The sequence below is a fragment of the Stegostoma tigrinum genome, chromosome 10 (genome assembly GCF_030684315.1).
Source record: "Stegostoma tigrinum isolate sSteTig4 chromosome 10, sSteTig4.hap1, whole genome shotgun sequence".
In the NCBI taxonomy this organism is placed as follows: domain Eukaryota; kingdom Metazoa; phylum Chordata; class Chondrichthyes; order Orectolobiformes; family Stegostomatidae; genus Stegostoma; species Stegostoma tigrinum.
In genome coordinates, this window is record NC_081363.1 from 62,164,954 (window position 1) to 62,188,872 (window position 23,919).

General features: G+C 39.8%; 1 protein-coding gene across 1 annotated transcript in view; it reads left to right on the forward strand.

The window, feature by feature from the left end:
- The window catches only part of prkd1 (protein kinase D1), a 323,251-nt gene that overhangs the window by 164,783 nt on the left and 134,549 nt on the right, over positions 1-23,919 (forward strand). The window contains exon 4 of the mRNA XM_059649207.1: positions 21,671-21,802. Coding sequence (XP_059505190.1) covers positions 21,671-21,802 — 132 coding nt within the window. The remainder of the gene's footprint in view (positions 1-21,670; positions 21,803-23,919) is intronic.

Sequence of the window (23,919 nt, forward strand, 5' to 3'; positions counted from 1 at the left end):
AATTTAAAAAAAAGTATTCTCAACATCGAACTTCTGATTCTTTTATTCTCACTGTTAATTTTTCTAACTTCCTAACTATTGCTCATTCAAGTGAGGGAAATATTCTGCTCTATGTAACAATTTTAAGAATTTGTATAAATTTAAAGCTACAATTCTTTCATATCTCCCTCTTCCACTAGAACCTTTGACATGGGTGCGATGTTATGATCCCAGCTGAAGGTACTACTAGACAGGTCAAAACCCAGAAAGATGTCTTTTTTTTTCATTCGTTCACGAGATGAGGGCATTGCTGGCCAGGCAGCATTTATTGTTCATCCCTCATTGCCCAGAGTCAACCACATCGCTGTGGGTCTGGAGTCACTTGAAGGCCAGACCAGGTAGGGATGGTAGTTTCCTTCCCTAAAGGACGTTAGTGAACCAGGTGGGTTTTTCCAATAACCGACAATGGACTCACTGTCATCATTAGACTCTTAATTCCAACCATTTATTGAATTCAAATTCCACCATCTGCCATGGCGGGATTCAATCCCGGGTCCCCAGAACGTTATCTGGATCTCTGGATTAACAGTCCAGCAATAATACCACGAGGCGCTTATCTCCCCCTATATAGATCATATTTCTTAATTTTTATTTATTGTGATTGTCAGTCACTGGAACATAGTCACACAATAAATTCTTTTTAACAGCAGAACAGAGGTTTATCATAAAAAAATTAAAATAACGTTGTCTAAATGTAGAATATAGTTAGGAAGGTCTTAAAATACACAGCAAAAGAATGTTTCAACTTCTTGACGCTAATTGTTACAGAGACTTAAATCCAAAGAAAATACATCCACCTTCCAGTTCCGGTACCTAAGGTTTTTACTTACTTGACTTCTTACTGTTCTTTTTTTTGCCATTAACCTTGTGGACTATTCAACAAGTTTTTTTTCCCCCAAATCTGTCAACATGAATTCTTCCAAATCTCTGAAATCCAAATTTTCTTAGTTCTAATAACTGGCAGATTTTGAACCAAATTCTTCTCGTTTGGAAGTTTCTCACCAACTCAACAATGGTGACTGTGATTTTTCTGGACTGTCCTATACCCCTGTAAGGAGAGAACACCATAACTTGCTTCTGATCCCAGTCGCCTCTCCCTGACTGCCTTAAAAGCCTTTGGTTTCTGGGTTTTCTAAACTAAAACCAATCCTTGCTTATTCTAAACTGAAAACAAGCCAATGGTTTTCAATATTCACTCTACCTATCATACATCCCATGGTATAAACATCTCATTCCTTTAACACTCCAGAGTTTGCAGTCATCTGTTCTCTGGCATCCACTGGATTAGGTTTCTGTTCCAAATGGACTATTTGATTTTGGTTTTACCCCTCAGAGAAGTTCCCAACATATTTATACGGCTATTTTATATTCCAAACACTAAAAATTACCTGCATATAAAACTGCACACCCTTCATTGAAATACTGTATTGATTTTCTGCCATTAATTTTGTAATGGTGTTATATGGGTTGGAACATAGGTTATAAATATGTGGTCATCAATACTACTTGATTTTTATTCTACAAATAATTTTGAATGGAAATTAATTGTGTGAGATTTACAACCCCCTTCAAAAAGATCTGAAGATGTCCACATGTTGTCTGCATTTATAGAACAAGATGGAGACACTATGTGAATTCCAGGCAATGTTCTTTTGTTTGCACAGTGCATCTTTGCTGTGCGAAATATTAATCATTCGTTTAAACCTGGAGTTTAGGTAGATACTTGCCATGATGACACCTACTGACAAAAATAGACACTACAAGAACGTTTCCCATAATGAAAAATAGGTGTGAATTGAAAGTGCTGTCACATTTTAACATAAAATATAGCATTTCCATGGTAGCTTCAATTTGTTATTAGCAGCTCTGATAACACGTTTAATTTGTTGAATGTGTTTCCATCGACAAACAATACTTCATTTTGATTACATTTCTCAGTCTCAAGCTTTATAAATTATAACAAATACTTGATAATATTCTGGAATGAAAAATTCTGCGCCTTGAATTGAAGGGTCCTGTATCAGATTTATACAATCAGGGTTTACTGCAGTGACAGGAATTTTCAGCTTGATGTCAAACTCAGGATAATTTTGGGGTTATTACATAACTCAATTGGTTAATATAATTGAATTATTTTGTGAAAAAAATAATTGCTGCAATTACATTAAATACACGTCTGCAATTTAATCTGATATTTAATAATATCATAGGGAAGCCTTGGTTTCATTGTCCCAGTTAACAGTGATGATCGCTGTTGGATCTGTACATACATTATTTCATGGTGACTACTGAATGTGCTCAGTCATTCAGATGCAATATGAAGACCCTTTTGTGCTTTTCCAGTATATCTGATTTCCATGTACATCAACACATCTGTTTTCACTGGTACTGACTGTCTGCATCAACAAACAGCTTACTCCATTTACACTAAACATACAAGATAAAAGTCTTTGTAAGTGCTGAGCATTTTCTTTGAGGTGTTACATTTTAACTGGCATGCACACATAAACATTTGCTGTCTCCTCACGTCATTAAGCTGACTCAAAAGAAGGCAATATCAATCCAAAGAACTGAATAACGTGGAAAACATTTTGAGTATGTTTTCTGTCTTTTATTTTCTATCACACAGATAATAGTGACATTTTTTTTCATGAAATTACTAAAAATATACACAACAGTCAGCATGTATAACAGTCAGCCTATCCAAATATCAATTCAAAATATCTTAAAAAGATGTAACTTGTTAAAATTAACATTTGCATAAAAGAAAATGTTTCCGAGCATTTAACAGGGAAAAGTAGGCCTGGTATAGAAATGTGGGAATGAATAATTAAGAGAAGAGGCTGAAGGCAAAGTTAAAGAGAAAAGATTTTGAGAATGCTTTCGAAGGTGGGAAATGTAAACTAGAGATTTCTAAGCACGGTGACATTGTGACCAAAAGTATCTGTAAAGACAGAATATAGTGAATCTTTAAAATTTATTCTTTAGTGAGATGTTAACATCAAAGCTAGGCTAGCATATGTTGTCCATCCTTATTTACCCTTGAACTGAGTGGCTGCTAGGTCATTACCATGTGTCTGGAGCCACAGGTAGGCCAGATCAAGTAAGAATGGCAGATTTCTTTCCATAAGGAGTACTCGTGAATCAGATGAATTTTAACAAAAGTCAATGATAGATTTATGATCATCATCAATAAGGATAGCTTCCAATTCCAGATTTTATTTATGAAACTAAAATTCCATCAGTTGCTGGAATGAGATTTGAACCTGCATTCCTAAACTCTTGTCCTGATTCTTAGTGCAAAGATATGCACTCTGCCACCATTTACCCAAATGATGTAACAAGTGAAATGTGATTAGTGTTCTAGTATAGCCCTTTTCCTTAGGTAAAAGAATAAATACTAGATTTGAGTTGGGATCTACAATTCAAGGTCAAGCAAGCTCAGGCTGCAGATTTGGATTAAGCCTGAGGGACAACTGAAATGGTTGCAGTCAGAGGAACATAGATTGAAGGCAAATCCATAAGGTGATGGCTTTCACTTCTTTCATACACTAAGGTGGCTGAAATGTCAATTTACCAGGACCTTCTGTGAGGCAGGCAAGCAGAAAATCAAAAAATGGAGGAGGGGACACTGGGTGCTATCCATGTCCAAATTGAATCTTTATCTATCCTGGCAGATTTACTCAGGAGTAGCATTTAAATGACCAAAAGGAGGAGACAACCAGTGACCATAAAGGAGTAACTGAGATGTAATGATTGCTTGCAGTAGGACAGGAGAATATATAAAAAAAACTCATTGGCGCACTGCCTGGAATATTAATGAAGGGGAGTGGAAGAGAATGGAGTAGTCAGTAGTGTCAGAGTCTGCAGAGAGCTGAGCCAGGGATTGCACAACCACAGTCACAGAACTCATGACCATGTTGGCCTCGTATATAAGGAAGGGAAGAAATAAATGTGAATATCTTGAACCTGCCATGCACACATGGCCCTGTGAGAACGATAGGTTTCTGGCATTGAGGCTGCAATTAGAGCAGTTGTTGGACAGACTTGAGGCATTAGGTGTGGCTTTGACTTCTTTCATACACTAAGGTGGCTGAAATGTGAGGCAGGCAAGCAGAAAATGACGATGTTGATGGATTTGACAAAGCGCAGTGAAAGGCTGGTGATGCTTATATGATAAAGGGCCAAGGAGAAAAATTGCAAATGTGGGGGCTGATCAGAGAGAATGAGGAAGACAGTACAAAACATGCAATGGATATGAAACAAAAATAGAGATTGCTGGGAAAGTTCTCAGTTCTGAGGAAGGATCACTCAACCCGAAATGTTAACGTTGATTTCTCTCGACAGATGCTGCCACACCCACAGAGCTTTCACAGCAATCTCTAGTTTTGTTTCAAATTTGCAGCATCTGCAGTTCTATCAGTTTTTACAATAAATATGAATTAATTCATGAAATCCTACATTATAAGGATTCAGTTTGCATGGGAGGGGTTAGAGACAACTTATGGTGGTAAAGCCACGATTTGCCAGTGTCGTCAGAGAATTGGAAAGATTTTGCCAAGGAAAAGAATCAATGTAGGATGATCAATTAAATTCTAGCTACTGGCTGGTGGTGCATATGTGCACGCTGAGTTCTGTGGCCGGGTACTAGATTCACCACAGATAGATCTTTTCCCAAAGAAAATGTGAGAACTTTTCTGGGGTCTAGTGAACATCCAAAGTTAAGCCAAATCAGTGTTATGGGAGATTGGTTGTGACTTCAATCTCCAAAGTGTCCTGTAGCAGTGCGGGGGATGCTTTAGTTCAGGAATTCAGAAGAATGTTTGTGATATTTTCTTTCATAAGAGTAAAGAGATGATGGAGACTGCCATGTGGGTGGAATTTGATGCTGTCATCCTCCCTCTCTGTGGGGAATTAGGTGGAAAGGTTCAGGGTGGCGAGCTCATCACCTTCCTAATTCCCCACAATTAAGTACAGGTATGGAAAAGCCGAAGAAGGCCTTCCTGCCCAGAGACCTGGCGAAACCCTAAATTGGCCATTTCATTGCTCGGCCACTTGGAATCAAACAGTCACTGTCAGGCATACCTGAGGCTTGGTGAGAGGGTTCCCTGTGGCAGCAAGGTCTGCCTGTTGGGGAAGATTCCACCCACCCAACTACCTCTTTCTCGCAATGTTAGCGGACCCAGTGATCCTGCCCAGCATATCAGCAGCCTCAAGTTCCAGTGATGACTCCCTACCTCAAGCTTCCGAAGGCCCTGGCAGCTGCCACTGCTCCTGGCGTTATAAGATGGCAGGAATGGCAGCTTTTGGAGGTGGCACATCCAGTCTACAGGAGCTCGGAACCCTGGCAGCAGCCCTTGAAGTGTCTGATTGCAATTCATTCCCAGAAATGCCCACAGAATGATCACTCCTGTATTCCAACTGTTGGATGAGCCCACAATCATAACCAATAAATTCTGACCAGAGACAATTTGACCCATCTGGTTTTCTCAGGGTCAACAATTCAAGCATTCCTATATTGGAACTGTTGCTTCCTATGAAGTGATTGAATCCCACCAACATTAACCTAGGTATTTTCCAGCATACCAGAAATAAAACTTCTGTCAGTCTATTTCCAACTCCTGGTATGTCAGATGGCCTGACCTAATTGTCCTTGTCTTTGTAAGATTGTACAATTATGTTTACTTAGACCTTGGCACAGGCTAACAAAAATCATGCTTACAAAAACAATTAAAGAGCAAATGATCAATCAGCAATGACAATAACATATAGAGGAAAAATGAACTTTACACGCCATCCTTTGGAGATATAAAATTGGAAGCAGTTGCACCTGTTGCATTAAACTGCAAGGCCAACTTGATCTAACGTTAGGTATTTACATTTTAACTTTACACTGCTTTATTCCTCTTAAACAGAACCATGTGCCAGAAGGGGGATTAGTTTTAAGTTGGTTCTAGCAAATTACCAGTATAAACACAATGGGACAGATGGCTGCCTTCTCTATTGTAAGCTTCTCTGGTTTCATCCCTTTGGAGCATTTGATACAGTTAGCTATGGCATCTGCTTGTATTGTCTCTCCAAGGAACTGCTCTTTATCCTTTTCCATTTCAACTTACCTGGTTGCAGGTATCTCATGAGCAATGACTTCTTCAACACTTCCAGAGACTTCAAAGGCTTTCATTATCTTCGTAATTTCTCAGGAAGTGGATGACACTGCCAGTGCTACTCTTAGTGTTCATTCCTATTTAGCCTGAGAGGCAATAACAGGTCAATCACTTCATGTGGTGTAATCTTTGTGATTACAATACTTCTACAAAGTAATGTAGACTTCACACAAGATAAGTGACATTATCAAAATTATTTTTATTTGCGGTTCTTTCTGTCTACCGAACTCAATGACAGGGATTGCCGTAGTCAATTTATCAAAGTTTGGATCTACTGGAAAAGAAAAGTCAGCTAGAATACTTCATTCACTAGAACTTCTGAGGAAGGCTCACTGGACCCAAAACGTTAACTCTGTTTTTTCTTTCACAGATGCTGCCAGACTTGCTGAGCTTTTCCAGCAACTTTGTTTTTGTTCCTGATTTACAGCATCCGCAGTTCTTTCGGTTTTTACTAGTTCCTTCCTGTTTGGACTGGGAACATACTGATTAAGAAAGCTCTCATATATATGATTTAGCAATTCTTTACACATCAATATTAGGATATTTAAAGGCCCCCTGCTGTTTCTCCAATTTCATTTTAAATTTCTTTGAAATTTCTCTACCTGCTTCTTAAATACCGTCTCACTATTTGGGATCCTAACATCCTCACCTGAAGCAGTTTAAGAGTTGCACGGTGGATCAGTGGTTAGCACTCTGCCTCACAGTGCCAGGGGCCTGTGTTCAATTCCACCCCCAGGCGAATGTCTGCGTGGACTTTGCACTTCTCCCTGTGTCTGTGTGCGTTTCCTCTGTTACCTCTGGTTTCCTTCCACGGACCAAAGATGTGCAGGGTAGGTGGATCGGCCATGCTAAATTGCCCATCGTCCAGGGATGTTCAGGCTAGGTGGATTACCATGGGAAATAAATGGCACAGGGGTGGGGCTGGATGGGATACTCTTTAGGGGATTAGTGTGACTCTATGGGTTAAATGGCCTGCTTCCACACTGTAAGGATTCTAGGAGTAAATATGACAGTAATGTTACTGCTGCTTAGTTGTAAACAAATTGATTCAGATTTTGAACATTTCATTTACTGTGCTTCTCATATTGGGCAGAATCATTTGTTTCCAGAGGTGGTAGGCTTGGAGATGGAAAGGGTCCTCAATCTGACAGAGTGCTGGCATACTCAAACTTCACTGCCTTCTCACCAGTTGAGGCCTTTAGGTGGCTAATGAAGGATCACTTAAAGGTCTCAGCTTGTCTCCACTGGGATTAGTCCAATTCCAGGCAGGCTTACCATGCAACATTCCTGGTGCTGCTTCCCTTGTCACTTAGGGAAATGCCACTAGAACAAAGGCAATCGATGCTACTCGCCTATTGGACATAGGGCACAGAAGAGTGCCTGATGGAAGCCATCTTCCCATCCTTGTTTCTGCTACCCCAATGACCCTGTCCCATGAGCCCAAACCAAAGAGCCCTATTCCCTCTTTGTCTACATCACTTAGCTTAGCCCCAGCTCCTCTGTGGTCTGGGATCCAGGAATATTCTTCAAGAAGCAACCACAACTTTCTGTTCAGTCCTGATGCCACAAGAGTTGCTGACCTCTGATTGAGAAGTGGCTGTGCTGCTGGGTGGAACTTCTACCCTGGGATCTTAATTCCAGGGGAAGGCCATTTGTTGGCCTTACCAGTGACTAGTTGGTTAGTGTGGTTGGCTGCCCCTCACTGGGAGAGGTCGCACAAATCTCTTGGTTGCTCTCCACTTAGTTGATGAGCCCCCTGATGTCTCGACAAGACTCCACTTGTTATCTTTGGCCCATGTTGACCCGTTCCATACAATCCCCAATCATTTTTCTATTTCTGTCCAATGAATAAGTTGTAACTAGGCAAGTTATCTTTGTTAATGTCAGGCCAGTTATATAATCAATATGTTATGAGTCTACTATGGCAACTTACCCTATATCACCTGTTTGTGCTATTCCTTTGAGTGACGTACATGTATTCAAAAATAGCACTGGCCAGCATTGCACTTTTTTCCTTTTCCATTTCAGGTTCAGTCAATACTTTTGTTTGCCCTCTTACCATTGGACCCACCTAGCTCTCTAATCACCACAATGTCACTCCATTGCTCTTGCTTAATTCCTATGCCATGGCACAAACTAAAACTACAGAGACTTTGGATACATTGGTTGTAATTTTCCAAAATTCCTTGGATTGTGAAGATGTACTGGAGGATTAGAAAACTACCAATATCCTATTGCAATTCAAAAAGGGTGGGAGGCAAAAAAGCAGGTAACTGCAGGCAGATTAGCCTCTCATATATTTTTGAATCAATGTTGGAGTCAATTATTAAGAAAGTAATAGCAGCCCACATTTGGAAAATGATTATCTAAACAAATAGAGTCAGCATGGCTTCATGAAAGAGAAAGTGTATCTGACTAATTTATTAGAGTTTTTCAAGGAAGTCTCAACCAGAGTAGATCAAGGAGAACCATTAGACATGTTGTATTTGGACTTCCAGAAGGTGTTTGTAATGATACTTCACCAAAAATTAAATCTTATCATACTGGGGAAGGAGGGATTCTGTTCCAATAGGACAGGCTCCATCTGAATCATGCTAGGACCAGAGACATGGCTAATAGCAAAATTTGGGTTGTAGAAAGTAAACAGGATGGGTTTAGTTGCATGGTAAATCGTGGAAAAAAGTTAAAGGGGGAGGGCTCATTACAAGTTGCTAAAGTTTCCAGAACAAGTAATCGGATAGAGTGCATGTAAAGGGTCAGTGATCTAACTTTAGGCACAGCAGATAAGGGGATGTGTATAAGAATGGCAGCAGTCAATACAGCACTGAGGATGCTGTACTTAAAAGGTGTATGAAACAAGGCAAAGAGCATGTAGTGCAAATTCAAATTGGTGGGCATGGTGTTGTTGATATCACAGAGATGTAGCTGCAAAGGGATCAGGGCTGGGGAATTAAATATCCAAGAATATACATCTCTTTAAAAGGACAGATACATTGGCAGAAAGGACAGGGTTGCCTTGTTAGTAAGAAAATAAATTAAACAGATAGCAAGAAGTGATATAAAGTCGGAAGTGCAGAATTTGTCTGGGTAGAGTTGAGGAACCACAAATGAAGAAAGGCCCTGATGGGAGTTATGTACAGGCCTCCTAAGCAGTAGCTAGGATGAGGGGAAGCAAATAAATCAGCAGATAGAAAAGGCATGTAAGAAAGGCACTATTACAATAATGATGAGGGGCTTAAAATGCAGGTGGACTGGGAAAATCACTCATCTTTGCACAACCGTAAGCTTTTTTCTTAAGTTTGATGCTTTCCTTAACTTCTTTAATTAAACATAGATGGAGGGCCTTCCTTTGGAATTGATAGTAGGAATGTATTTATTATGAGTATTCTGAAATATCCCTATAAGTGTCTGCAACAGCTTTGCTGCTGACCTATCTCCTATCCTAAAATCTGAGTGCATTTCATTTGGCTAAATTTCCATGCCCTTATTTGAGGTTGGGATATTAGCTTTAGCCCCATTCCTCCCCCTTTCAAAATGGATATAAAATTCAATTATATTGTGACTGCTGCTTACTAAAGGTTCTGCTGTTTGGTTGGTTCTCAGAAACTATCTCAAAATCATTCTAAGATAATCTATTCTACTCTCACCAGTCTGATTTTTCCAGTTTATATGTGCATTAAAATCATCCATGATTAATGTCGTCCCCTTAACATAAGCACCCAATATTTCTTTTTGCGTACGGCTTCCAACACCGTGGTTACTGTTCAGAGGCTTATAGATCACTGCTACCAGTGATTTCTTTCTCTTATTATTCTTCATCTCCACCTAAACTAATGCCACATCCTGGTTTCCTGAGCCAAGATCACCTCTACAGAACCGATACTATCTTTGATTAGTAGTGCTTCCCCTCAGTTTGCCCAGCTTCCTATTCATGTTCAATGTCATGTACCCTAAATATTGAGAGCCTAATCCTTGCCATCTGCAGCTATGTCTGCCTGATGGCTCTCAGATCATACTCATTCACATCCGTGTGTGCTATTTATTTGTTTACTTTGTTATGAAAGATACACACATACAGATAGAGAGTGTTTAGGTTTTGCATCATCTGGCCTTGACTGCTTGTATATCCTTAGGTTTTTCTCTCTCTCTCAGTCCCTTCCTGCTTTTCTCTAAACTTCATTTTCCACAGAGGTATTTTGCTCTCCTTTCTTTTGTTTCAAGAACCCAGGCTTGATCCCTCAGCTCAATTGTTTAGTTTAAAGTCTTCTCCAATTCCTTAGTTATATGGCTTCCAAGATCCCAGTGCCCAGTTCATTTGTAGCCTGTTCAACTTCCAGATTGTCCAGATTCCACTTTCTCTAATGGTGTGCCAAAGCCCTATGAACTGGAATCAACATTTTCCACATGAGTCTTTGAGCCATACAATCTATTCTGTAATTTTATTCATCCTATGCCAATTTTCCAAATCAAGGGATAGCGTCAAGTCAGGAGAACAAAATACTGATGTGGAAAATGAAGGTCAGAAAATAGCAGGAAGGAACAGAGAGAAAATAACCTAAGAATATACCAGCAGTCAAGATTGAATGCTACAAAGATGGTTAAAAAAAAGCCTTCGCTGTGTAATTTGATATATTAGCTTTATGTTCTTGATTTTAAATTTAGCACCGACTTCTCAGCAGAGATCTTGATCAGTGGACCAATGGGCTGGTGAGTGCCAGTTGGAGATTAAGTTAGATAAATGCAGGGTGGTGCTTTTTGGTAAGACAAACTAGAGCAGAACTTACACAGTTAATGGTAGAGCTCTGGGGAGTGTTGTTGAACAGAGAGACCTAGGGGTTTAGGTATGTAGTTCCTTCAAAGTGGCATCACAATTGGACCGGGAGGTGAAGAAACTGTTTGGCATGCTTGCCTTCACTGATCAGACCATTATGTATAGGAGTTGGGACATCACATTGTGCTTCTACAAAACATTGGTGAAGCTGTTTTTGGAGTACTGCATTCAATTCTGGTCACCCCGCTATAGGAAGGAAGTTATTAAACTGGGAAGGGTGCAGAAAATATCTACAAGGATAGTATTGCGCCTGGGGGTTTTGAGTTATAAGGAGAGACCGGTTGTACATTTTTTCCTAGAATGAAGAAGGCTGAGTTGTGGCCTTATGGAAGTTCATAAAATCACGAGAGGCATAAATAAAATGAATGACCAAGGTCTTTTCCCCAGGGTAGGGGAGTCCAAAACTAGAGAGCATAGGTTTAAGGTGAGAGGGAAAAATTTTAAAAGGGACCTGAGGGACAACTTTTTCACCCACAGGCTGGTGTGTGTATTGAATGAACTGCCAGAAGAACCAGTAGAGGCTGGAAAAAATTACAATATATAAAAGGTATTTGGACATCTACAGGAATAGGAAAGCTTTAAAAAGATATGGTCCAAATGCAGTCAAGTGGGACTGGTTCCGTTCAGGAAACCTATTCAGCATGGACAGGTTGGGCCGAAGGTACTGTTTCTGTGCTGGAAGACTCTGACTCTGTGCCTCTATGAGGCCTAATAGAGATGGTCAATGATCTCTGGATTGACCTTTTCCCACTGCAAGCTCCTGTCCAGCCCAGACCAGATAGCCCAATGGCAGAGTCATTGTTGTTTTAGAAACTCATGCTGTAAAGAAGAAATGCTTTGTTTTTCCTGGAATTCCTTTGAGTGCATGTTTTAAGCTGCTAAATCTAAGACTGAAGCTCAGTTGTACGGTAGAACATTGTTGAGTCATGCGTGGGCTGTTTCTATAAGATAGGGCTTTACTCTCTGCCCCCATCAGGATCTGGGACAAGACGGATGAACTTGGACATTTCTGTGACCAGTCTGTGTGCCAATTACCTGGATCCATTCCGTCATTAGGACATTTTCCTTGATGAGGGAAGAGAAGGAGGGTGCTGCACATCTTATGGTGGGTGTCACATGATGTGTGAATATATGCCAATTATGGCTCATTAAGGTGTGTTAATAGAGGCAAAATTGGATTTTCCATTTGAGACTTTAGGTTCCTGGAGTTAGTAAGCACCATTTCAGCTGCCTGGACAAGGCTGACCAGGATTGGGATGGCTGTGCAGCATGAAGCAGCTTGCCTATAGGAGCAGCCACAGGACACTCTGTTAAGGGGTTTCTCTCATAAAGCCAAGAGCTGGCTATACATTATTTATTTATACTTCAAACCTGGCTTTGTGGCAGAAGTCCACTGATTGGCTGTTCAGTTTTGACAGTTTTTCAACTCTGCACTAATTCTTCCTTATGGAGAAATCATGGGTAAGAGACAATGTTCCACACATTATGTGCTTTTGACTGCCATTTCAGCATGAGAAGGCCAATGAGAAAATCCTGTTAATGCTACCGGCAATGAAGGTGATACTTCATTGCTCTGAATATTTGGCTTGTATTGTTCCACTTGTAGAAATCTCAGCTGGAATGCCAACCTTGGCTCAGGTTTACCTTCTTGACGTTGGGTTCAAAGTGGACAGCTGTATCAGAATAACAGGATCAATTTCAACCTTACTGAGCATTTGTGTAACTAATGGGATTGGATACAGTATTGATTTCAGCACCCCCTACTGATTTTACATTTCATCTAAGTTCCATCCAATCCATTGCAATTTCCACGAGGGCAGTCAGATCAAAGTTCCCACTGTTGTCTTTTAGGGAAGATGTTAACTCAAGATGTTGTTGCCTATTCAGGCAGTTATTAAATTGTCCATGCCATTATTCAAAGGGAAACAGAACAATCTCTTAGAATGCTGCCCAATAATTACCCCTGAACCATCAGCACTGGAAACTGCTGTTATTTAAGTTATATCAATGCACTTGGTGGGCCTTTCTGCAGACAAATTGGTTTATCTACAACAGCTGTTAGAATTCTAAAACGCTGACTGGAAAGTGCTTTGGAACACCCTATTAATGTGAAAGGTCCAGTGTAAAGGACAGTTGATTTTTTTCTTTGCTTCTTTAAATTTTTTTTTTGGCCTTATAGGAAATCTAAAATTGGAGATTAGGTGCCCTAAACTTGTCATATCTAAAAATATTTTTCTAGCCATCTAATCACTGTGGAGGAATCCTGCAGTGCACCTATTGGCTGCAGTGTTTCCTACATTACAAAATTAACCATGTTTCAAGAGTGGCTGCAAAGCAATTTCTGATGTTCTGAGGTCATGAAAGTTGCTATACAAATGTAATTCATTATTTACTGAAAGAAGCAGTTAGCATTTATCACACTTACAACTGTTACAGAACTTTGATCTGAAACATGTAAAGATCAGACTCATTTTCCCCAGCCTTGTGGAAGTTAATTGTTTGCTTTATCAACTATCCTAATTATTAAGTTGTTAATTGTTTCACAAGTTTCAAACAAGATCTAGTTGTATTTTTACAAGTGAACATTAAATTGGATGTCATGGAAACAACAAAGAGGGAAACTTTTCTGTCATTTTTGGGTTTGGAAAGCCAACCACTGACAGCGTGTGTTTGAGGAGGTTCAGTGCCACCAACTCAGTCCTAATGAGAAGAGAGTCTTATGTTAAACAAAATGTAGTTTAATGCATGATAACAATTGTACAATTTACATCAGTAAGATCATTGTTGTTAATAAGACTGAACAAACATGTAGATTTAAGTCTGCATCAGATTCTGAGATGTTCCACCCAAGCCTGTATGACATAACCAGCTTGTATGGAGCTGAACACAGTCTTCAACATTAATCCTTTCAGAATCCTTATACAAACTCTACACCCTCAAAGTTTTTTTTTCCAAACTGTTAGCATTTATATATTCATGTTTGTAATTGTGTTCACCAGTACCCCATTTGACCCAGAGTCTGTGATTTCACAAGTTTAGGCAATTTTCAAGAACACTCTCTCCGCCTGGCTTTTACCATGTCTTTTCCAAATAAAGCCTGGTACCTGCAGCTTTACTAATCTCTTCCCCCTAAACTGTGAGTTAAATTATGAACTTTTGCTCTGAATGTCTGCTTCAATAGTCTTTTTACTATCTAATTACTTTTAGACGCTGTCCATTTTGCATTTTAAATTGCCCCTTACTTCTGGCTGAAGTATATTACCAGTGCTGCAACCTCAGCTTAAATTCCTTTCGGTCCTGGCTTTTAAAGCATTCTTTTTTTTTCAACTTCTAGACTCCTTAGCCTCTCTTGCACTATTAACTTAAAGCTTTCCCTTTGCCAAACAGTGATTTTCAACTTTAGTCACGGAGGTCCGATTCCTCCTTGTTTCTGAGCTGAATTGTGAATCGAGACCTGTCCTCCAAATTTTTGCTTCCCAATGGAATCTGTAATCGCAAGGTGTAACTAGCTTCTGGATCACACAAGTTTCAGCACCTCTTACCAGTTCTGAAGTTATAAGATTTTATCAATATGTGCTGTTTCCAATTTGTTGACCTTTGATCTGCTTCTGTGAAAGTTGTCTCATTGTTCAGCTGATGTCGATTGGCTGTACGGCTAGATGTTAAAGTTATTAAGTCTTTAAACCTGTAAATAGAAATTTCTTCTGGGAGTTTAGCTGGGATTGACTCCATACAGCTATATTCCATTGCTCACCAATAGTCATTGTCTTGCATTTGCCTTTGAGATACCAATGACTGGTAGCTGTGGTTGGGTAGTTCACCACCATCAACTGAGTCTCAATAAGAAGAGGCACTCATCTTAAACAAGAGATAACAAGGTGTAAAGCTGGATGAACACAGTAGGCCAAACAGCATCGAAGGAAGAAAGCTAGCTTTCCTGTTCCTCTGATGCTGCTTGACCTGCTGTGTTCATCCAGCTCTACACCTTGTTTTCTCAGATTCTCCAGCATTGGCAGTTCCTACTATTTCTGAATATGATATGGCTTGTTACATGCTAGCACTCAGGTACTAGTTGGAATGATAAACATTACCAAGACTAAGAAGAGACCTATGGATATAGATCTTCACCCCATGAGATACAAATATGTCCTGTGTTGTCACATCATCCCTTAGACTGTAGGCTAATGAGGTCTCCAGCATTAACCTTTACAGAACCATTGCCTTATATTACACTGCCTTCTTTCCTCTGTCAAGTCTTTCAGTCCCAAGGTGATGTGGCTGACTATTAACCGCCCTCAAAATGGTTTAGCAAATCAGTTCATTTAATTAAACCAGTACTAAATGCAATGTTTCTAGATAGTCCACTGTCAGTTTTTCATGCAACGAGAGATGGGCAATAAATACCAGATTCTCCAGTGATTCAACATCTCCAGACTAATTAATGGAAAATCATTTGCATGGTGCTAATGAGATTAGCAAAGCAAACAATGAAAGTTCCACTATGTCGCTGTCTGGCTTATGAACACCATATTACAATCCTAACACTGAGGTATTCAATCGAGGCATGTTGTTCTGTAATATGTGCTTTCTGACATTAACAAGTATTCTTGAACTTCTAAACACTACTGGCTTGGATCATTGTGTTCTACGCTAGCAACGCAACAGGATTAAAACCTTGCCCTCGAATTTTGGGCTATTATTTTTGGCTAACCAGTAGAGAATAAAGCAGTGTATCAAAATTGCCATAGCCTTTTAATGTTATAAAGTAGAGCCCTGTGCCAGAAGTATTTGTTCTCTTATTCATGTGTCTCTTAGCTCCTTCTAAGCTTCATTGTTCAAATGTCTGCAAGCCATAATTCAAATAAATTGGTCCACATTAAACGCCCCCTTTCCTTTTGCAAAATAAAGCATTTTATAATTCATTATGTCAGGAAGAACTATTAACTAAGGGAATGTGTCCTAAAGAATGAAATGCCGTTCATCCTGCAGTAGGTGAACAAAATTCAGCCCACACACCAGTGCACTTCCCCCAGTAATTTTATACTGCTGTAATATTAACAAAACAATTTAATCAATCAAGTTTCTGCACCTACTAAATTATATTAAATTAAATCCACCTTACTGCCTGAGAGATCACTATTTTGGTGTTTCTTTGATTAATGAAGTGTTATCAAATAAATGACAGCATTTTGCTATGTCTGTATCTTTGGCAAATAAATGACAGCATTTTGCTATGTCTGTATTTTTACCATTCATTTCTAGAAGCTGAAATAATATACTGGGAAGTGTCCCCTGTTTTGGAAGTCAACAAGTTGAAAGTACGTGTTGTTTCGGCTGAGGTGCAGTACGTTGTTTGAGAATGTGTTTTTGCTTCTCTTTGTCTTGTGCTGCAGAATGACTATTTAGCATCATCATTTGCTTTGAGTCCTAGCAAGAGGTCGAGAAAACGGAATGAATATAAATAACTTTACACCAGAACCAGGAATCAGCTTAGAATTAAGCAAGTTTAGAAGCAGGGGCTGGAAATGGGTAAATCAGGAAGTCCAGACATATTCAGTACCCCTTTGAAAACTAAATGCTCTTATTTTGTCTAATCCTTTAACTTTATGTTGTTAGTTATAATTAAAGAATAGAATTTAGGTATTTAATTGGCACTCAATGCCATGACAGTCAACAAGTCCCCCATCATTAACATTTGAGGGATCAAAGGCAACCATAAACTTAATGGATTTCACCATATGAATGCTGTGGCTGTTGAAGGCATTAAAGGTAAGATTTTCTGTGGTGGCTGGCTCATCTCCTGATCCCCAAAGCCTTTTCATCACCAATTATGTAGGGTACAACGCCGTTGTGATGGAATACAGTAGTGGATGAGTACAATTTCAACACCGTGCAAAAATTAAACATGCAGGACAAAGCAGTCCATATTTTTGGCACTGCACCTATTTAAAAATTCATTCCCTCTATCACAAGTATATTGTGGTTGCATTGTGTACCATCTACAATATTCAATGCAACAACTTGCTAAGCCTTCTCCGCAGCACCTCACAAAGCTGCAAACCTTCCCATCCAGAAGGGCATGGGCAGCAGGCACATAGGAACACCAGCACCTCCTCATTCTCCTCCAAATCATGCACCATCTTTTTTCCGACAAACAACACTCTTCCTTTATCTTGTCACCACATTCAATCCCTGTTTATTCATGTTTTGACTAATTTTGTGTTTGTTAAATAAAAATGTGCCTATCCAATAGGCTAAAAAATAGTCATTCATGAAGGAAAAGTCACTGATTTTAGTTCTAAAGTATCTCTGAATATTTCCCTGAGGTTGACAGAACTATGCACCAAATGTCTTTGGTATGCTTGCTTTTATTGGTCAGTGCATTGAGTATAAGAGTTGGGAGGTCATGTTGCAACTGTACAAGACATTGCATATGCCACTTTTGGAATACTACATTCAATTCTGGTCTGCTTGCTATTGGAAAAAACATTGTTAAATTTGAAAGGGTTTGGAAAAGATTTACAAGGATATTGCCAAGGTTGGAGTGTTTGTGCTATAGGGAGAGCTGAACAGGCTGGGGCTATTTTGTCTGGGGCTTCAGAGTCTGAGGAGTAAATATATATAGGTATATAAAATTATGAAAGGCATGGATAGGGTGAATACTCAAGGTCTTTTCGCTAATGGAGGGGAGTCCAAAACTAGAGAGCATTGGTTTAAGGTGAGAGGGGAAAGATTTAAAAGTGACCTAAGGGGCAACATTTTCATACAGAGGGTTGTGCATGTATGGAATGAGCTGACCAAGGAAGGGCTGGAGCCTGGTACAAATACAATTTTGAAAAGACATCTGGATGGGTATATGAATCACAGAGGTTTAGAGGGATACGAGCCAAATGTTGGTCAATAGGACTAGATTAATTAGGATGTCTGGTCAGCATACAGGAGTTGCACCAAAGAGTCTGTTTCCGTGCCATATGACTCTATGACTCTGTGACCAAATACTGGCACCAGGCACTCCAGAACAGAATATAACAGAGGAGCCACTTAAATATTATGCTTCAATATAACTTCTTTTTTACAACTGAGCTCAAAAGAACATTCCTGCTAGATACTACATTTTTCATTTCTCAATGCACCTGTCTTTTCCTTTTATCACTTATTCTTTCATGAATTTGGAAATTTCATGGGTCATTATAAAACTGCCAATGTAATATCTTTACTTAAGAAAGAAAGGAGGCAAAGAAGACAGGTAATTATAGGTTAGTTAGCTTAGTATCTGTTATTGGGAAAGTATTTGCATCTATTATAAAGGATTTAATTGCAGAGTGAGTATGGCTTCATGAGAAAAAAATTAATCAGAATTAGTTGAGAAACTAAAAAGCTGGACAAAGGGTAAAGAATGGATGTAATATATTTGGGTTTCCAGAAAGCATTTGATAAGGTACACACATTAGCGTCCTTAATAAGATTTGCTTTGATTTGATTTGTATTTGTCATGTGTACGTAAATACAGTGAAATGTTTTATTTTGCTAGGGTTTAGGCAGAGCATACAAAGGGCATTCGGGTAATACAATAGAGTGAAGAATACGGTGTTATGACAGCAGAAAAAAGGAATAGAGATCAACATTAAATTTAAAATTTGAGAGGTCCATTCAGAAGTCTGATAACAGTGGGGAAGAAGTGGTTCTTGAATCTATTTGAACATGTATAGAAGCTTTTATATCTTCTGCCTGATGGAAGAGGGTGGAAGAAAGTATACCCAGATTGGGAGGGTTTTTGAATTATTTTGGTTGCTGTCTTGAGGTGTCAGGAAGCATAGTTGGCATCAATGGATAAAAACCTGGTTTGCGTGATCAACTGGGCTATATTTGTGACTTTCTGAAATTTCTTGTGTTCTTGGGTGGACCAGTTGCCCTACCACACTGTGATATGTCCTTGTGGACATGCCAAATTTCCTCAGCCTCTTAAGGAAATAGAGAAGCTGTTGTGGTTTCTTGACCATTGCACCGACATGGATGGACCAGGAAAGATTGTTGGAACTTGATGCTGTCGACCATTTCCACCTCAGCACCATTGATGGAGACAAAGGTGTGCCCTCTGCTCTGCTTCCTGAAGTCAATGATCAGCTGCTTTGTTTTGCCATTGTTGATGGAGAAATTGTTGTCTCTATGCCATACCTCTAAGCATTCAATCTCTTTCTGGTATTTAGTCTTGTCGTTGTTTAAGATCTGCCCTACAATGGTGGTGTTGTCTGACAATTTGTAAATGGAGTTGGCAGAATTTGGCCGCAAAGTCATGATTGTATAAGCAGAATAGTAGGGTGCTGAGTACACAGTGTTGCACTTATGTTGAGGGTTATGGTGGAGGATGTGCTGCTGCCTATTCTTACTGATTGCAGCCTAAGAGTTAAAAAGTCAAAGATCTAGTTACGGCAGTGGAGGGAGCCAAGACCTTGGTAGTGGAGTTTAGACATGAGTTTGTTTGGAATTATGGTGTTGAAGGTAGAACTGTAGTCGATAAGCAGGGGCCTGACGTATGTAGCCTTGGTATCCAGATGTTCCACGGATGAGCGTAGGGCCAAGGAAATGGCATCTGCTGTGGATCTGTCATGCCAGTAGGCAAATTGTAAGGGCCAACCATTGTATTGTAAATAGTCCATCAGCATGGATGGAGAATTGGCTAACTGATAGAAGACAGAGAGTTGTGATAAGGGGGCATTTTTAGGGTGATAACCTGTAACTAGTGGAGTGCTACACTGATCAGTGCTGGGACTAAAGTTATTTAAAATAAATACTAAAGACTTGGATGAGAAAAGTGAATGAATGTAATATAACCATGCTTGCAGATGAGAATGACACCAAGACTCTGTAGAGAGATATAGATGGCTTAAGCAAGTGGCTAAGGTCTTGGTAGGTAGAATATAATGTGGGAAAAAGCAATGTAAATCTATATGCTTTGGTAGTAAGAATATAGGAGTTGAATATTATTTAAGTGGAGAAAAATTGCAGAAAGCTACAGCTCAGTGGGATTTGGACGTCCCTTGCAGACAAATTCAGCAGGTAGTAGAGAAAAATGTTGGAATGTTGCCTTTATTTCAAAGGGATTGGAGTTCAAAAATAAGGATATTTTGCTAAAACTACACAAGGCATCAATTAAACCCTGGCTGGAATACTGTTCCGAGGGAGGGACATCGGAAACATTGACTCAGATTTTTCTACACCGATGCTGCCAGATTTGCTGAGCTTTTCCAGCAACTTTGGTTTGTTTTGTGAATGTGAGGGATTTCTCCTTCTGAGGACATGTTGTGTGGATAGGGTCTGTACTGCTTGGAGTATAGAAGAATGAGAGGTAATCTCATTGAAACATACAATATCCTTAGGGGTCTTGACAGGATAGATGCAGAAAGGTCGTTTCCCCTTGTGGGAGGTCTAGGGCTATAAGGCACGACCTCAGAGTAATGGGTTGTCCAATTAGTTCAGAAGTGAGGAGGAATTTCTTCTCTCAGAAGGTTGTGAATCTGTGGAGTTCTTTACCACAGAGGACTATAGAAGCTAGGTCATTAAGAATTTCAAGGCTGAGATAGACAGTTTGTTAATCAGTAAAGGGAAACAAAGGTTCTGGGGAGAAGGCAGGTAAGCAATTTGAAGTTTATCAGATCAGCCATGCCAAGCTGGATTGATGGGCTGAATGGTCTACTTCCACTCCTACGTTTTATGATCTGATGGAGCTTAATTGTTGTGGACAAGTCCAGCATTTATTGCCCATCTCCAGTTGCCATTGAATTGAGCAGTTTGTTTGGCTATTATAAAGCGCAATTCAGTGTCAACTACATTGTATGGGTCTGGAGTCACATGTAGGCTGGATCAGATAAGGACGATAGATTTTCTTCCTTAATGGAGAAAAGTGAACCATATAGGTTTTAGCAATAATAGTTTCAATGATTACCATCATTGAGAACAACTTTATACTTCAAATTTATTAAGCAAATTGAAATTTCACTAAATGACCTGAAGAGGTATTGTGCCCCAATGGTTAGTGCTACCGCCTTACAGTGCTAGGGAGCTAGGTTTATTTCCAGCCTTGACTGACTGTGTGTGAATGTAGTTTACACGTTCTCCTTGTCTGTGTAGGTCTCTGCTGGGTTCTCTAGCTTTGTCCCACAGTCCAAAGATGTGCAGTTTAGGTGGATTGCCCATGCTAAATTGCCCATAGTGTTCAGGGATGTAGACTAAGGGGTAGACATATGGTAGATGTGGAGTTAGTTTGAGCGGGGATGGTTCTGGGTGTGATGGTCTTCAGAGGATTGGTACAGACTCAATGAGGTGAATGGCCTCTTTCCGCACTGTAACGATTCTGTTACCTGGTTGCATACGTACCCATGTGTGCAGGGCTGTTTCCTGGCCTTTAGGATTACTAGTCCAGTGACATTATTACTATACTCTGAACAATAGCTTCCAGAATTAATGTTAAATTCCATCAACTCTCAACTAGCGCAAATGATTATCTCATAGTATCCAATTTAATAAAAGTGTGTAGGTTAATTTAGAAAAGAGCCCACATTTCTTTCTTCTAAATATAGTGTATAAAAAAAATCACTGTTCATGATTCCTAAATTCTTCCTCTGTTTGTAATGTGCAGCTGCTGCCACATTTGAAGATTTCCAGATTCGACCGCATACCTTGTTTGTCCATTCCTACAGAGCTCCTGCATTCTGTGATCACTGTGGAGAGATGCTATGGGGGTTAGTGCGGCAGGGACTCAAATGTGAAGGTAAGTTCAACTTTATGAACATATCCAATGCCGGACAAAACAGAAATACTATGTAGCCAGTATCATGTATTTATTCAGCCACCTGCTGTCCATGTTTCATCACCTCACAAATCAATGTCAAGTACTGGGAGGTATCAAGAATTGTAGATGTTGGAGTCAAAATCAATACAGTGGAGGAAGACAGCAGGTCAGGCACCATCAGAGGGGAAGGAGAGTCGATGTTTTGGGCCTGGACCCGTCATCAGGACTGGGGAGGGGGAATGGAGCTGGAAGAGATTTAGAGAGAGGATGGGTGGGGCTGGGGAAAGATAGGTGGGATGGTGATAGGTAGATGCAGGTTGGGGTAGTAGGGATTGTGTGAAGGGTGGAGCTCATAGGTGGGGAAGAAGATGAACAGGTTGTGTCAGGTCAACAAGGTGGGATGATTACAATGGGAATCATTGCCTCACTTAAAGTTTTTTTTACTTAAAGTTGTGACTTTTAGGGACACAGTCTCAACCTTAAGTAAGGAGTACATGTACATATTACATGGTGTTTTTAGATGACAATGCATTTTTCTTTCAACACCATATATATTGAAACCTTTATTAGTTGTTGAGGTTTCATTTTTCCACAAAGAACATTTAATATTTTTCATTGATATAACATGGATTTTGGGTGAGTGGCTATAAGGGTTTAATGGAGGACACAAGATGACATGGATGATCTGAGGAGGCATAGATGAATCATTTTGAGCTGGGGGGGAACCTGAGGGGGCATCTGCTAGCATGGTAGGGTGGCTGGGGATGTGAGCACTGAGGTATCATTGACCATTTAACACTGTTGGGATTTTGATACTTTGTTTGTCTCAGCCCAGCTCTGCACCCACTCTCCACACAGTTCACAGAAAGCTCTCCTCACTCAAACCTGATATGAAGGGACAGGAGTAACTTGTTAAGTCACAGATGGGAGGTTTTTAAATGTGGTTTGAGGTGGCATAGTGGCTCGTTGGTTAGCACTGCTACCTTAGAGCACCAGGGACCCGGGTTTGATTCCCACCTCAGGCGACTATCTGTGTGGATATTGCACTTACCCCGTGTCTGCGTGGGTTTCTTCCCACAGTCCAAAGATGCGCAGATTAGGTGGATTGGCCATGCTAAATTGCCCATAGTGTCCAGGGATGTGCATGCAAGGTGGATTAGCCATGGGAAATATAGGGTTACAGGGATAGAGTGTATGTCCTTACTTGCTATGCCATGTTTTACTTGTGGAACCAGCATATCGACAGATAAAATTGCTTATCAAATAGTAAAGGGGCTCAGGGGGCTTAATAGCCTTGACCTGCTTCACCTTTAAATTCATATGAAGCATTTATAATAGGCAAAGCCGATCTCAATATTTTATCATTGCATGTCATTAATGGATCAGTTGATTCACTCAATTTTTCGAAAGCTTTGGAAACTTTCTGCCCAAAATATTTCCTTAGTTTTTGTAACCTGTACAAAATAAATTTTTAACAGAGTAACACAATCAGCAGTTACATATTTTATGGTTCAATGTTTACTTTTGTTCACTGAAAATGGCATTTGTAAATTTCTAATGGGGGGTTTTGTTATACTTTTTGCACAAAAGTTGTAGCCTCTCCCAAAAGCATGGGACTTGACTTCATATTTTTGTCAAATTGTGACGATGGTTGGAACTTATATTCAGCTGTTTGAGCATGAACAGGATGTACAATTTCCAGGGCTAACATCTAATTAGCCCCAACAGATACAGTGCTTCACTTCACTATAATATCTGATTGCTTTCCCATTTTTTTTCAAAGTAGAAAACCGTTTCAAATGCTTTGTTCAGGTAGTTTATGAAGTGTTTATTTTAAAAGGCTGTTTTGTGCAAGAGAAAGAAAATAATGCTCTACTTCAAACATGACAGTCTGCTCAGGTTATGCAGCTGTCTCACCTTTTAACCAAAGAAAATCTACAATACTTTAAATAGGAACATTTAACATCGACAGGAATAAACTACTTCATGTAGCTTGCCCCATTCTGGCATAGTATTGTTGATACATTGCTTATCTCTCCCAATGGAGACTCCTTTGGAGAGACAATGGGATGTGGAGGCTGGGGGTTGTGGGGTGG